General features: G+C 43.4%; 1 protein-coding gene and 1 long non-coding RNA gene across 5 annotated transcripts in view; one reads left to right on the forward strand and one right to left on the reverse strand.

Moving 5' to 3' along the window:
• Nhs (NHS actin remodeling regulator) overlaps positions 1-16,810 on the reverse strand; it is a 334,206-nt gene that overhangs the window by 89,912 nt on the left and 227,484 nt on the right. Inside the window, exons 1-2 of one of the 4 annotated variants that reach the window (XM_087193683.1) lie at positions 10,307-10,393; positions 2,528-2,728 (exon numbers count right to left, since the gene is read on the reverse strand). The exons of 2 other annotated variants lie outside the window; for them this stretch is intronic. In XM_087193683.1, the coding sequence (XP_087049809.1) occupies positions 2,528-2,543 (16 nt within the window). In that variant the 5' untranslated portion in view covers positions 2,544-2,728; positions 10,307-10,393. Of the gene's footprint in view, positions 1-2,527; positions 2,729-10,306; positions 10,751-16,810 lie in introns of those variants that run through there. One more of the 4 variants, XM_004866136.4, reaches the window with a different exon arrangement.
• On the forward strand, positions 10,694-15,115 carry LOC147823267 (uncharacterized). Its single transcript, XR_015444111.1, has 4 exons — positions 10,694-11,522; positions 12,147-12,384; positions 12,535-12,648; positions 14,199-15,115. It is a non-coding gene; the product is annotated as an uncharacterized LOC147823267 (long non-coding RNA).

Genomic DNA, 16,810 nt, shown 5'->3' on the forward strand with positions numbered 1-16,810 from the left:
AAATTCCACCAAATATCCAGACCATGCAGAAACAACAAGCTATATATGACTCAAAAATGTAAAATAATTTACAGCACAAAATCTAAGATCTCTTGGAATTGTTAACTATAAGTTATGTTTACAAATACTGCCAAGATCTCAGGTTAAAAATATTGTACCAAAGTCATCTCTCAAAAATATGTAAGACATGGGAAAAGACAAGCTGCTATCTGGTGGGGAAAGGGATGAGTCAGCTTTGATTCTGAGTAAAAGACAATTGGTTTTCCAAAACCTAATGAGACAGGGAAGGAAATTAACATGAAATGACTCTACTAGGTGCTGGGCATTACACCATAATCTTGCTTAATCCTCGCAACAGCCCTATCCTGTAAGTATTATTATTCCTGTTTTATGGTTGAAGAAATTGATGCTCAGAGAGGTCACATAATTTTCCCAAGGACCTCCAGATAACAAGTTGGAGACATGACATTTGAATTCAGCTCTGTCTGATTCCAAGGTTCATGCTCTGCTCACAGTATACTGCCTTTTCAACAGCAGTCTTTTTCTGCCATGACCCATGGTATTTACTTGAACTACTCATTGTTACGGCCATGGACGGTTCCCACCTCTTTCTTTCCCACTTCATAAAATGTATTTGAATGCAAGTGAGAGGTATATTAATTATTATTGGAAGAACTTCATTCCTTTTAAATTTTGTATAAAATACATTTTAAATTTTATTTTATATAAATATATTTGTTAACTTTCTAAATATGGTACTTAGTTATTGTGGTAGATTTCAAAAACAGCCACAGTACTTTTCAGTTATTCCCATCAAAATGTGGCATTTATTTGTCCACCTTGAATCTGGGCAGGCCTATGGCTTCATTTGACCTGTAGCATGCAATGGATTGACACTGTACATATCCTGAGCTTGGGCCTCAAGAGAGTGACAACGTCTGGTGTTCTTGGTACCTACCCCATGCTTGCTGCCATTCTATGAAGAGGGCTGCATTAGTCCATTGGATAATAAGACACATGCTGCCCAGGTGGCCCCTCATCATGGCTCATAGCCTGCTGCCACCAGACATGTGAATGAAGTCACCCTTGGTCATTCAGCCCCAGCTGACTGAGTACAAATGCATAGGGCGGCTCCACAGAGGTTAACTGAGCCAGCCCAGACCAAAAAAGTTAACCGTTCTATTTTAAGCCAGTAAGAATTGGGCTGATTTGTTATGCAGAAAAGGCTAATTGATGTAGTTCTTTAAAATACATGTCTAGCCATATGTCAAAATAAACACTCATGGTTGAGAATTCTTGGTTTGAGCATAGCAATTATAAACTAAAGTTTTTTTTAAACGAAAGGAAAATCTTTTCTGCTGGCTATAAGCTTAAAGTCTTCACATCACTTCAATATGACTCACAAACGTGCCAGTTTAGAGAGGCTTCCTGTGGATATAGTTCTGGAAGCCCACCTTCCCTCTTCTGACCTTGAGCTTGTCAGTTTGGTGTTAGATCATGTGGTTTGGGGGAAGATCACCAAGGTGAGTAGCCCAGAACCATTCTCAAGAAACGGAGGTTTAGCTCAGGGGCGCCAGTGCCTGCCTGTCAAGTGCAAGGTAAGGTCCTGAGTTTGATCCCTGGTTCCACAAAAAAAACCAAACCAAAACAAAAAAACAATCAGTGACTGGAAGGAAAAGAAGAAGAGAGGATGTGTTTGAAGGCTGTACATGCCAGTTTACAGCTCCAGAATTCCCTAAAAAAAACTAGGGATGTAATGCTGTGGAACAAGAATGACATTTTTTTTTAACATAACATAGTATAGGCTTTGTATTCAACAAGGAGAGAGACATTCACCCTCCCTTCCCCACACTTGGGAAACTTACAGATAGAGACCCTCAACGGCAAGACAGAAATAATTATAAACTAAATTAAGGTCAAATTTAACTAACTGAGAAAGGGAGAAATTATGGCTACAACTGCATACCTAGAGCAGTGGTTCTCAACCTTAGCTGTGTGTTGGAATTTCAACATAGTGAAAGCAACTCCAAAGCCCACACTCTTAATCACTATATTAATTACTAATTTTACTGAAAAGGAAAAACGTTCAGCATCTAGACTTCCCATCAATTTCTACAGAAGCCATTTCCTTTAAAGAGAATGCTAGTGGATAACATATGAGTTGATTGTTCGGTTATCTTAACATGTAGATCCTTGGCCTTCTTTTCTTATTTTCTTAGTAAATCCGGGAGCCTTTGAACTTTGAATAATTTCTTTTTTCTTTATCTCAGTGCCCTCTAGTTATATAAACACAAAAAATAATTACACAGGCAGTATTTGCATCTATGTGACTATGGTTTTTCATTTGGTATTTACAATACTGAGTGAATGAATTAATTTAGTTCATTTTGTTTCTTGGGGAAAGGGTATACAATGAAAGGAGGTCCATTTTAGTTGATTTTGGCAAGGTTTTTGTTTTTAAAAAAAATAAAGAAAAAGGGGAGAGAAAGAAACCTGTGTAATCCTGAGAAAATATGTTGGTCTGTACCTGAAACATTCTGCATGACTGGAACATTTGATGAGTACAGAGAACTTCAGGGATGCATGCATTATCATTCCAAAGTGCAAGGAAGCAGGAGGAGGGGCACACCGTGGTACTGAGTCTGAGAGTCCTCTGCTCTAGCTAACCGGTGGCACTGTTGGTCCAGGGCAGCATTGTGGCTGTCCACAGCAAGTGGCCTTGGGAAATCTGGGAAAGCAGATGGTGGCACAAAGATGGCCAATTGTAGAAGAAAGATATTGAAAAATAGATTAAAAAGCTGAAATCATATCTGCTGCTTGATACTTTGCTCAGGCACTTGAAATAAGATAAATATAATCCCTCCCAGTGCCTTTACAAGGTTAAGAAGTTAGAAAACAAAGTATCTTCTTTCTCATCACTGAAAACATTTTCTCTTCATGCTGACCTGCCAACACATCCAAGCAACAGTGTGGGAAATTCTGCATTGTAACTTCTTGACCTGCCAAAACCTCCAACACTTGTTTATCCATCATCTTTTATGACCCCAGTAGACATTCACAACTCTCTCCTAGGAAATGAATATTTGAACAATGCCACTGATAAACAATGCTGGGTAATAAATACATCAGTTGCAGGCATTCAAGTTAATTAGCAAAAAAAGTTCTGGAGTCATTAAAGCAACTGAAAGAGAAAGTAACAGGCCTTCCCCATCCCCCCTCCCTTTTCCAAAGACTCCGGGACACCACTGCTTCTGTTCCTCTTCTAAGTGACACCTCTTCCCAGCTCAGTCTTGTATTTTGGTAGAGGACATCTCTTCTGATCAGTGTTCTCGCCTTCAAATCAGAACTAAGTTCCCTTTTCCAGTGGATGACCTACACGGGAATTGTAGCATAGGCCACAGCAGTTTTAAACTCTTAATTCGATTGAATGCTGCCACTTTCCCCAAGCACTGTACGATGGTCTAAAAACACCACTCTGAAATTTAGTTTGGGGTCATTATTTTCATATCCCTTCTGGCAGCGTGACAGTGGTGCAAAAGCACTGGAGTCAGACCTAAGTGCAAACTCTGGTTCTACAACATCTGAGCTGTATGTAATCTTGAGCGATAATATTCTGTAAATATTATAAGCCTCGTTTTCCTCATCAGTGGAATGAGAATTGTACCTGCATTAGTGGGTTGTGATGAAGATCAACTATGACCAACCAATTAGCATAATCCTGATGAGCACATAATGGTGGGTCATTAAATAACTTTTAATATTAAGATCCCAGTTTTCTCCAACCACTGATCACCCAAATCTCTCGGCCCAGAACATCAGTGGAGAAGCCTCTCTCAAACACATTATATCAATCACTTATGAAGCAAAAATACTTAGCCTTCCATTATAACTGCCAAACTTTAAAAGGAATAAGTTGCATTGCTTCTTTCCAGAAACACCTTTCTTTTGTGGCCTGAATGAAATCATTGGGAGACTAACAGATTAGAAGAAAAATATAAACAGAGTGAATATTTTTTAAAGTTGCTAAAATAAGTATCAGAAAACAAAGCCCCGGGAGAAATGATAGCATAAGCTATTGGTTTTATATTTGTACCTACACTCAAATGTTCATCCACAACTGGAATTGTAAACCAGTGTATAAGATGTTATATTGAGAAATGGGGTGAGAGTAAAAAAACTCTTTTGAGACTTGATTGGGTCTGCTTTCATTTTGCCACAGGCGAGCTGATATTAACCAAAATATCCCAAGATACAAAAGATGACTCAGCCTCAGAAAGAATGGAGTAAGATTCAAGGGAATGGGGTCAGGAAAAAAGGATTTAGCTACCTGTGACTGACTGGTAACATCGTTTCCATGTGAAGGACCTTCCAAGTTTTACACACAGGCTTCCAATACCGCCTCCCCAAAACAACGATTATAGTAACAATGCCAACCACAATCACGACCATTTATTCAGTCCCTACCGTGTGCCATGCCCTGTGCTGTGTGCTTTATTTTCATTGTGTCACTCAATCTTCACAACAAATCTACTATTTTGCAGAAGCCAAAGCTCAGAGAGGTATAACCACAGGTTTTTTCCTGGCTAACAAATGTCTACCAATCCATCAAAGCCTAGTTCAAATTTCACTTCCTTCAGAAAATTTCTTTCCATTTCCATTTTCATCTTCTCTACTCCATGCTCACTTTTTCTTTCCTCAATTATTTCGAAGTTCAATTTTTGTTTTGTTTTCTTAAATAGACACACTTGGAGACACTAGTTCGGTTCTACTGTTCTTTCACTGAGTGCTGGATGGGTTGGTTTTTCAGAAGCTTGGGACACCTTACGGCAGGGGGAGTCCTCAACTTTGCCCCAAATATAAGGCAAGATGTAGGGCAGATTCTGTACCTCCAGAATATTATCGAGGCCTAGATGTCTATTAAATTGCAATCAATTTGGATTTTTGCCCTTTGGAGTTTCAGATTTCATAGCTGTTTTCTGCTTGATATGTTGGACCAAGGGCAGAGAAATGTCATTGTCCTACAGAGAGCTCCAACCACAAGAATGTTGTAGAACAGGAAAGGAAGTCATTTTTTATCATTGAATTCAAAAGCTTTCCTTCTTATATGAATCAAGGATGTGCCTTATCTCCCAGATATTTCTTCTGAGTTCACCAGTGGCTGAGCCTGCCACCCTCCTATAAGAGGAGAGCAGACAAAGAGAGGCAGAATGCAATTTGGCAGCAAAGAACATTTTTCCCCTGCAGAAAATGGAGTGACTTTTAGCTTATCTGCTGTCACCTTGTTAATGTGATCATTGTTCTTCAAAATAAAATCTCCTCTTCCTACCCATGATGTCTTTAGTGTAAAAAAATAAAAAAGAAGCAACTAAAAACCCAGAGGAGAGGGGCAGAAGGGGAAAAATAAAAGCCTAATCAATAGAAGCTACAAATCACCTTCTTTCCAAGGAAAAACACTCAACAGACAATTATCCAAATTCTCACTGGCAGTCATCTTGCTTGCTCTCTGAGATAGTTATGGGAAGCACTAAAAAGCCATGGCCCCTGTCATCACCCCTGGTTTTCAGAGAAGGAAACATAGCCTATATTCACTGGAGTGGAGAATTTATTGTCTATTTAAGCCAAGGGCTCTGTGGCTGTTGGTGTGTGCCCCTGGCCTGTTTTCAAACAGATCATTACTTCAAAATTAATCACTCAACTCTAACTTGCTGGTGAAGATTTCCAGGTATTAAAAACTTAGATGAAGAGGGATCCTAGTTGTTAATGGCTAAATACCATTCATGGCAAGCATAACACAAAGACAAGGCAGGGAGAGAAGAATGATTTACTTTACCTTGAGGAATAAATCAGAACTTCCTCCTTATTCAGTTGTTTGGAAGGTGAGTGCAAAAAAGGAGCAAAGATAACATTCTTGGGAGGCCTCACTTCCTCAAAGATGGGGAAATATTTGCATCTTTTCCCTTACGGGAATCTAACATTTGGCCTTTGGGTGCTGGAGAACCAGACCTGCGTTTCAGTTGGGCGAATATGGCTGAGATGAGCTCCCTTCTACATGTTCTTTTTCCATTTCAGGAGCTAGTGGCTGTAGCTACACTCAAAGTCAAGGAATTATGAGAAGTAACATCCCTCAGGAGAGTAGTCTCTCAGGATTCCTGCTGAGCCAAAAAGAGGCACTCAGAAGTGAGGGAGTCAAGAGTATTCGGAATCACTGAGGGCTTCAGAGAAAATTCTGCCTTGAACACAGACAAAGAATTTTATCTCTTTCTGTAGCAAGGCTGTGAAAGACCGGGGGAGAGTAAGCATCAGATTAGAGTGGCTCATAGCTTCCTGCAGCCTTATCCCTTCCTAAATCTTACCATCTCCTCTACCTCACCCCACCTCTCAGACTCAGAGAAGGCAAGAATCAACCAAAAGCAAACAGGCGAATAAAACAAAACAAAACGCCTCCAAACATGACTTGATATACCTTAAGGTCCACCCAAAACTTGATAAACCTTGACCTATTATTTATGCTAGTCGAGTCAGTTCAAAAGTCCTCTCCTCCATCAGCCTCACTTGGCTTCTTATGTCACCCTTCGTGGAAGGGTTGGTCCCTCCATCCTGTGGATAGGCCACAAGACAGTGTCCAGGTATTGGTGCTCTCGGGCCAGTTATCTTCCTTGTTTGGAAGTCCTCAGGAACCGAAGTATGTCTTAGCCACGCTTCACACCCAGAGCCAAACCCAGTGCTCAGCATTACATATGCTGCTCCATAAAGTTTTGCTACCCAAACGCTTGCCTCCTTCAAGGTCCTGGTCATGATGGCCAATCAAAACCTTACAGAATTGAAAGCAACCCTCTGGCTAACCAAGAAAGTGACCAAACCAGGGACAGAGCAGCTCAAATTTTCTATTGAGGAACATTTCACAATAGAGAGACCAAGAAACTTCAGGGGAATTTCTGAATGGCGGATTTTCATGCTGAGTTTTTCCCTGGCTTGTCTGGGCATGCTCAATTCAGTGTAACATTTGGCTGCATGCTGTCTCCTAGGCACACTGTCGGTATTTTCATATCCCATCTGCCAGTGCCTCTGGAGGACATTAGGATAAGTGGGTCGATCCAGAAAGGACACCCACTGTCCTGGCCCTCTGCCTATGACAAGCAAATGGAGAGTCAGCTTCTCAGACACAAAGCTTCTGCTTGTGCCAGTGATGCATTATTTTTAACATTATTGTTTGTATGCATAGCTACCGTGGATTGAGCATCTACTAGATGCACCATGGTAAATCTTTTGCCTGCATTCTTTCATTTCATCCTCATTGAGTGTCACACAAGGGAGATATTATTATGTTCACTTGAGAAACAAGGAAGCTGTGGTCCCACTACTTGCCCAAAATACACAACTGATAAATGGTGAGTTAAGGATTCAAACCCAGATCAGACAAACACCAAAGGCCTCTCTCCCCATGCCATGCTGCGTCTCCAAAGCCTAATTATCTAAATGATGAAACTAATAACAAGAAATCCACATGGCAAAGCCAATAGAAGTTACCAAAGCTATATTCAGAGGTAAATTTAGTTTTCAATTCTCATTTTTTTTAAACTAAGCATTCAATTTAAGAAATAGTTCTAAAGGTTTAAAATCACACAAAGAGACTGTAAAATCAAGTAAATTAATTTAAAAATTGGAAACACTAATGAAATTGACAACATGGTCTTTGCTATATAAGATGGTGCAACATACCTGTGAGTGCAAATGAACTAAGGAGCCTGAGCTGACATTGATCCTGATGTAGAAGCGTTGCTTCTGGAGAAGATAAATTCCTGGGGATCTGGACACAAACAATGATAGTAGCTCTTGGGCCTCCTGGTCACTGAGGAGGGGTTGGTGTGTGGGTTGAGACCCTGAGAGTTTGCCTGATCAGCCTATGTGTTTGTCACACACACGTCCAAGCCACCGGGGCACCCTCTTAGGCTAGATGGAGTCATACATCCCACTTTCTCTGAAGGTCATACTGTCTGTCCCCTCTAAGCCTAGCCCCAGTGTACTCTATCAGCTCCAGGCTCTGGCATTGTTGGCACATGGGCTGTGCCTGTTTTCAGATTGGGGAAATTCAGCAGGGGTTGAGGAGAAAAGAAAGCAGAGCTTTGTTTGGTCCTGAATTATTCCTGTGCTTATAAGGAAATCATATGAAACAATTGTTCCATGGCTTTAAATCTAGTAAATAAAACTCCCTTTGAGACTCCAGTTTGAAAGATGTTGAAGATCATAGTAACTATGTTGTTTATATAGTATCCACACACACCCCCAAACCTGTAACATTGTTGTAATGAAACCTAGTGTAATAAAATTTGTGCTGAGGCAAAAAGAAGTCATTTTCCCCTCAGCTTTTATTGTGCTGAATGCAGTATCTGCCAAGTCCTATTTGGAGACATCTTTGATTAAAGGCCTGGTCTCCCCACGTGGGAGCTGTCTGGAGTTAGCCGGGGTACGGTGACCTTGCTGAGACTAATGCCCAAAGATAAGCAGACTCATAAAGTGGCAGCAGTGGTTAAAAAGTTGAGCTCCCCATCAAGTATCCCTATTAACCACTCTGTCCCTCCCTGAGTTGTCAGCCCCCTCCACAACCATGGAGCTTCAGTTCTGGAAGGTAAGCTGGGCCGAGCTATTCCAAAGGCCTAGTCCTTATCTTCCTCCTTGAACTTAAACTGCAATCCTCTGAAAGGCACCTGGAAAGGACTTCTTGCTGTGGCACTCCCTCCCGTTACTTAGTCCTTCAGAACCATTGAATAAATGCTACCTAGCTACTGGATGCTCTCCTCTGGATCCACTGAGCTATATGAAAATGTGGGAACTTCGGTTCTTAATTGTCTCACACAGTTCCCGGAGGGAAACTAGGGATTGCAGTGAGAGTGGAGTTCTTACTTCTTACCTGAGTCAGTGAGTCTTAACCCTGGCTGCTCACTGGAATCCACCTTGGGGAGCTTCACACAGACACCTGGGCCCACCCCCAGAGATTCGGATTTAACTGGTCTGGGGTGTGGCCTACACCTCAAACGATTAGTTATCATAAATATAAATGGTGTCAGCAGTTTGGAATTGGAACAGCTTCTGTACGGCCAAGTTTGGAAAACACAGTGTCTCAAACGAACTGACCCAGGCTCAGGGGCACCCATGGGAGCTGCTTGTTCTGCAAACATGTTTCTTTCCTCTCTTGAGGTACCCAAGCTGCACAAGTCAGCCCGGCCTCATCAGTGCACCTGGAGAACCACTCAGAGGAAAGAAGTGTTTTCAAGAGGGCTGCATACAATGGCATTGGTAGTGGTTAGCTCACACAAGAGGCCCTCAAAGCATGGCCTATAGCACTCTCTGCAGAGGGAGTGGAGGCAATTTTGCAATAAAGTGGTTTCACTGTGACAAGCAAGGTGGCCAGCTTCAACTCTTACACTGCTTGTCCCCCATCTACCATCTACCGCACTGCTTACCTCCTGAGGAACAACTTGACTGGGGTCTAGAGAAGTCTAGGCTAGAGAAGAGATATCAGGACGTTAAGAAAGCTGAGTTAAAATGTAAAAATTAACCCTAATGAAGAACGAATCCTGTAAATAATTCAAGCTTTTCAAACAGGGTTAAATCTTACAAAATAAAAGAATATAGTCAAGGAGGGTTTAGAGGGTTAAAGAAGCCAAGATAGACCTCAAAGTGGGTTAAAGTCGTGTGTAAGGCCATTGAGAATGGAAGAAAGGCGAAGCTGGGTAACTTGAATCTAGGGACACAGGGAGATAAATTGCTTTCTGTAATCTCAGGGCAAGATACTGAGAAATTCCTCAGAGACAGAAGGGGGCGGGGTGCTGGAGGAGAAGGAAGGGCTATGGGCCCAATGCCACTCCAGGCAGGAGGCAGCCCCCTCCCAGCAGCCAGGGGCCAGAGCACCAGCACCCTGCCCCGGAATCCTTTGCATGGGGCCACCCTCCTGCAATACATTTACATGTCAGAACAGAAGACAAGGAGGGAGAAAGGATTGTCACCTCAGTCTTGGATAGTCCAATGCCTCAGAAAGAGCACAAAGTGGAAACTTTGGCCAAGCAGTAGGCATAATCCACGGTCCCGCTAAGCCTGAGGGCCACTGACCTTGAAGGTCAAGGTCAGCTCTGGGTGAGGGTCAGGCATGATGTCCCTTCCTCACATCTGTTCCAGTGAAAGGGCTCATTTTCCTCCTTTCCCCAGAATAGGAAGCAGCTATGGCACAGTCCCCTCTCCCTTAGGTCCAGTCTCTCCCAGTTCCACTCCCTCTTTGTTTTGCCAGGAAATGCTGCAAACCCCCAAATACCTGCATTCTTGGGCATGCAGCAGGCGAGAGCCATGCTTGGATTCCCCCTCTGCTTCGTAAGGAAAGGCCTTTTCTTTTATGCAAAGCCCTCTCTGAATGCCAGAGAGCTGAAAGCTGATCTGCTTAACTGAGCACACAGGGCAGGGGGGTTGGGAGGGTGAGAGAGGGCAACCTTCCTTCAAGGAGGATGGCAGATTTTCACACAACCTCTGCTCCGCCTCTGGGACTCCCCCCAGAGGGGAGATGGTCTCATCCAAGCACTGGGCCAGCTACTAATCCCTCCGGGGTTCACTTGAATGGCAAATCAGGACTCCAGGGCTGCCTCTGACACACCCTGTCTCCAGAGGAGGGGCTCAGTACTTTCCTTCCCCAGCCCTGGAAGAGTTTAGAGCACAATGGTGCTTCTTTGTGGCCTTGGAACTCCAACTGCAGTTATTCAGGGGATCAGCAGCATGGGCATCACTTGGGAGCATGTTAAAAATGCAGAATCCCAGGCCCCACCCATTTGAGAAGCTCTGCCAAGTGCCATGTGCCTGTGGAAACCATTAGCACTTCCTAGAGACTGGAAGCTGAACAAATAGCAAAACCCAGGGAGCCAGGGCAACCCCGCCCCTAGACCTACTGTCCATTCATAAGAGGGGTAGATTCCATCCCATCACTATCCAGCTGCCCCACGTTGCCACTCACTCACTCTGCTCATTGGGGTGGGACTGGCCAACTTGGCTGTGAAATCTGAGGTTGGTGTTAGGGTGAGCTACTCAAATATTTGCGCACACACTGAAAGGACAAGGATGGCAGCAGGGGGTGGATACAATTAGACCTGGCTCTTTGCGAGCTGCAAATCAATTTTGATCCCCTCCCACCCTCAACACACAGCACCTGTATCAACATGTTCCCTGACTTCGATGCAGATAGCAACACCAATAGTACAAGGCAGGACTCTTCAAGCTGTTTGTGGAACATCAACTAGCCTGGACCCTGTCAGATCTTCCTCTTGGCAAGAAAGGGAAAATTCAGAGACTTCGGCAGCCTCCTCCTAAAAGTCATATGTTGGCCTGGCCTGAGCTTCCCTTCCCACCTGAGCCCAGCAAGAGAATCCCCATGCAAAGCTAGAATGGAGGAGAGATGGAAAGAAGAGAAACTAATGGCAAGTCAGAGGTGAGCTTGTGGTTTGCAGTCCAGAGAGAATACAAGCATAACCCTACTTTCTTCTCAGGTAAGTCGTCAAGGCTCTGCTCATGGCTGCAATTCCCTGCCCTTATTGTAGGCTTCTGCTCCTTGATGATGGGCAGCAAGAACCAAAATGGTTGATTTCATTTCTAAAGAGCAATTAAGTGGTGCTGAGGTTCTGCAATGCTTTGAAGCAACCTAAAGCAACAGCAGCAAGTCTGGCTGGAACCTTAGAGAAGTGACCCAGACAGAATCTGTGGCCTTCTCAGCATTTGTCAATGGTATCAGTGGATGGCATGACCGCTGCCTGAAATATTGCTCATTGCCCCGGTCCCTCCCATTAGCAGTGTCTGGGCCCTGCCCGAGGGAAGAAAGTCAAGGGCTGAAGTGAAGGGGGAGGGACTGTCAGCCAGAGATGAAGACAGAGGTGGAGAAAGCAGAGGGTGGCCTTGGGTCTTACCTGGATTTGGGTGGGTTCTTGAAAGCAAGCAGGGTGGGCTTTTGCATTGCAACCCAAGAGAAAATAGTATTTAGAACTCTTCTTCAGAGGCCCAGTCTTGCCTTGAACAAAAATCACTCATGAAAAGGCTCTCATGAAAGGAAATACAGCCATTGTTTTATTTTCTCTGGGAAGTCATAATAGGTTTTAAAAGGTTAATCTCTCTCTCAGCCCTGTTTGTTCCCTTCCAGTGACCCCAAGCTGAAAAGGAAAAATATTTGCACTTGGTGTTTAAAAACCACAGTGACTTAGCTTTTGTTATTCATGGCAAAGACAGTATTTAGCTGCCCAGAATCAAACCAGATGTCAGGGGAGAAAGAAGGCCCCACATCCCGTGAACTTGCCTTTCACCTTTGCAGAAGAGCCGAGGAGAACGCTCGGCTGAGATGACAGAATGGAGAGTTTGGTGGTAAGCAGATGTGGTGTGGAGTTTTGATGCGAGCATTGGTCAACTCTTGGGAGGGTGCTGCCAGTGGACTAGCATGCAACAGCTCTGGGACCTCTTGGTTTCCAGAAGTTTCCTTCTGTGGACACTAGGCCAACAGCACTATTCCTACAGGTGGCAAAGTCCAAGAAGAATAGTACAGAAGGATGCAGAAGAGAATTGGGAGCCAAAAGCAGACACAAAAAGAGCCCAGCTGGACTTGCTGGAACATGAAATCTATCGGGGAAGGTAGGAAAAAAAGAAAAAAGAAACCTAGAGAGGAAAAGGATATATTTTCTTTCTGTGGTCTTCTGGGAAATTATAAGGGATAGGTTATTATTCAGTCTTGTTTTCCTTTAGGACCCATCAAAATATAAAGGTTAAATTAGGCAAAAAAAAATTCGATGGGGCTTAGTCTGTTTCTGTTTCCAAAACCTTATGGTATAAGCAGGCAGTCCCCTCTTATATTCAGATCCTTTTTATCCACTCCATAGACATTCACTAAGCCTTCATTTTGGTCAGGTATTTGGGTGATACCAGAAAGCTTTGGACACACTTCCTGCTTGGAAGAAGTTTCAACCTACAACAGTAACAGCAACAAGAACAATAATAGGGGAAGGCACCACATTTCAAATTTAATGATGCACCAGTGACTACATTTTATATACAGTACCTTGCTTTCTCCTTAAAATAACCCTATGCAGCAAGGTTTAGTTCCATTTTACAGATGAAGAACTGAGGCTCAGAAAGCTTAAGGAAATTGGTCAAGGTTACACAGCTATTAAACTAGTAAGGGTCTTTTTTTTTAACCACTGATCAATTTCAAGTGCCTTCAACGGTGCCTGGTGCATAGGAGGTGCTCAGTAAATCTTTACTGAATGAAGGAAGCAGCTGAAGTTGCAGAGATGGGCTTCCTGAGTCTCTGGAGCTAAGCCTTGAAGAATGGCTCTAATTCATGTCCTAGGTTGAGTTAAGATAGTTTTTTATTCAAGTAGTGTATGGAGGAGGTGCTCTCAGCAGACGGGACATAAAGGAAGCAGGATACAGCCAGAGAAGGGACTAGAAAGAATGAGGCTTCAGCTGGAGAGTTCCTTCAGCCTCATCCTGCAGAGGTCTCAGTGCAAATTGCAGTCAGAGTTTGTCTCAGCTAGAGTCAAGAGTGTTGGTGGGGCTTGAAATTTGCCAAATGGAATTCTCCAGAGAAGGGGTAGCTGGAGCCTGTAGTAGCCAACACTCACAGCAGCTGGAAGAGGGTTGCACTCGCTGCTAAAAGAGATGCAGGCAGGGCATCAACAGCATCCGCTACCAACTCCAATCTGCTAGGCTGCAGTACGGCCTGTCTCCACTGGATCTCTAATGTCCCTTTGCTCACATGGGCCAAGATTCATTTTTATAGAAGTAGAGAAGAGTTCAACCATCAGAAAGGTTTTCAAAATCTGAAATGGTCCTTTCAGTGACCAGGGCCACCAAGCTGGCATATTGCATTATCAATGCATCTGCCAAGATTATCATTTGCATGGTGAATTGTGCCAAGCACTGGCCCAAGGTCAGTGTCCCAGAGGCCTTCTCGTGAGTTCCAGGCATATCCACTCATATGATCCATAACGAGTGCCTCAGAGAATCCAGCTGCCTGGCGATCTGTATCCTCTCTCTTCTCCCTTGACAAATCAAGATACGAACCACTGAACTTCCTTTGCCTTATTTTTCATGATTCCTAAATAGGTCAAATCGCTTTGGAGGGTGGCCAGAAGCTAATTTTGTATTCACCACTGACCTGTTTTACTCCTCTGGCATTTCAGGAAAAAGTTGGGTGAATGCCTTTACTTCCTGTTTGCCCGAGTCCCCATTCCCTGGAGCTAAACTTGAAGCTCAGGCCAATGTGATTTATTCTAAGCTACTGCTACTTGTCAGTGGATTGCTATCCAAGCTTGCTTGCTGCCCATCTGCTGGATTCCTGTACATATGTGAACATGTGTGGAAAATTAAAGACCCAGCAGGCCATGGCCTGGAGCTGCCTTGCCCTACAGCTGCTCCTGCTTCCTCCAGGCCTAATGCCAGGGTCTGCTGAAGCAGTGCTCACTGCGTGGTCAAGAAATGGAAAGTATCACCGATAAAACACACCTCAGTTCCTGAGTCCATCCGTTTCATCAAGAGACTACCCTAGTAGTGTATGTAACAATCCGTCCTCCTCCTCCTCCTCAAGAGACAGCCTCACAACTATAGTACTCAGCTACTCAGCGTCTGCTCTCTCCAAAGAAGTGCCACTATTTTGTTTTCTTATGTCAGAGCAGACCAGGACAGGAGGCAAAGAAGGAAAGGAGGAGCGAAGGGTGCTGAACAACTGGGAGCAATATGCTTTGGTTTTGTGGTTCATTCACATCTAGAGGGAAGCACAACACTTCTAGCTAGTTGAAGTCTGGAGCCAGAAACATGAAAAACCCAGGTGGAGCTCGCCAACCTCTCCTCCAGAAGCCATTTTGTAGCAAGGCCTTTATTTAATAGCAAAGGTCAATCCTCCTCTGCCTCTCAGCCCAGATTTCATCATTTGTTTTGCTGTAAGACATTTCATTGTTGTTTTTCCTTTGCCTTCATACGCAATGAAAGATCTGCAGATGAGCCTGCAGGCAATCTGGCCTGCTAGAAGAACAGAAGTCGAGATTCAACTCTTCTCACTTTTCCCAAGGAACTGGAAGCCACCACCCAATGGAAGTGTCCTTTGTGATATATATTTCATTCAGCAAATATTTATCGAGCACTTATAATGTACCAGGCATTGATTTCAGTGCTTTGTATGTAAGAGTCCAGAGCTGCTAAACTCCAACCTGACCTCTGTCAAGGGTTCCTTAAGTTTGTTCCCTAAAAACAAAATCCCTGACTGCTATCTACCCTACACAAATCTTTCTCATCTTAAAACAGCCAGGTTCAGACTTTGCCCCTTCTCCCTAATGGCAGTTAGAGACACTTTTTCACGAAAAAAAAAAAAGTAGTACAGTAGTTTACTGTACTTTAGTTATCATGAGCAGGCAGCCGGAAAGGCCTAACTGGGGTAAATAACAAAATAAAATAAAATATCCCACCAAGGTTAAGAACAAACTTAAACAGCTAAGCCAAGCTTAGAGATGAGAAAAAGAAAGATTGGGATAAATATAAAAAAATAAGGGCTCTTCCCTCAAAACAAAAACTCTTATCCAGAACATGCTAACAGCTTTAACAGCTCCTCTTTAGCTCCAGGTCTAAACCTAAACTCAAAAACAATTAAAATACAAAATAACCAGTTTCTTTTTTCATCTCCTTTAAAACAAGCCCCCCTCCTTCCTATCTATATAAAACTAAGACCAAAAAATATGTTAGACTTCTTTCCCCTCTTGGTATCTGCCAAGAGCTTTTTTATTTCTAATAAACATTCTCCTAAATTTCTCCTTTTGTCCTCAAATTTATTCTTCAATTTTCAAAACCAAAATAACCCAAGTTTATACAAAATGAACTATATCACTATTTCAGTTAATGTTCTCACCAACTATACATACTATTATTACCTCCCTTTTCCAGATCAGGCAACTAAGGCACAGAAAGGTTAAATAATTTGCCCAAGGCACTGGAGGTGGTAAATGGCAGAGGCTGGGTTCCTAACCGTTACGCTGGCTTATCCTAATGGTAGAGTTAGGGGACCGGTTATCCTGCCCAACAAAGCACAAATTCACAATCTCCTGTCACTCACATCCCAGTCCTAAGGCAACAGACAATACGAGTACCAGGCTCAAAATCTCAGGTACCTACAGGAAATGGCTGTCATCCTTTGTGAGTGTTTGAGAAGGAACATTCATGTAGACTGTATTGCGTGGGTCTCTTCATGCTACACACACCCCCTTACACAATGCTATCCCTTGAGCCTGAATAAGGGGTTCTTATTCATAATAGGGTTGAAAATAAGACCCAAAGCCACCCACCTTGCATAGATTACCACTGCTGCGTCTACAAACCTGTGTAGAAAGGCCCTCGGCCTGGGCCTGAGCTCCCCATCAGGTTTTGGAATCATCCACTTGGTGTGGCTCCAGCTCAGCAGGAACAATTGCCAAGTAGCTAGATCACCACAGGAGTCCAAAGACAAATTCACACAAATGATGACATTTGAGGAGAAAGAGCTAGAGTCTGTTGAACCACCCAGTGGGTCCCCAAGTTCACAGTTTGGAGCCTTTCGCCCTTCAGGCTTTTGCTCTCCCCTCCTGACTTCATCCCCTGGCCTTCCGATACAAACCTGCCATTCCACTACACCTTACTATGACCCTTCCTTCACACTAAGGTGAAAAACACCTGATAATGGTTTCAACATTACCTAGGGTATTTGCATTTTAAGATAATTGCCTTAAAGCTGGAATGGTGGAACTAGGGGCAGCAGACAGCCAGTGGGCGG

This window comes from Heterocephalus glaber, unplaced genomic scaffold (assembly GCF_053883595.1).
Source record: "Heterocephalus glaber isolate CG9 unplaced genomic scaffold, H.glaber_assembly_v1.0 deba00001594, whole genome shotgun sequence".
In the NCBI taxonomy this organism is placed as follows: Eukaryota; Metazoa; Chordata; class Mammalia; order Rodentia; family Bathyergidae; genus Heterocephalus; species Heterocephalus glaber.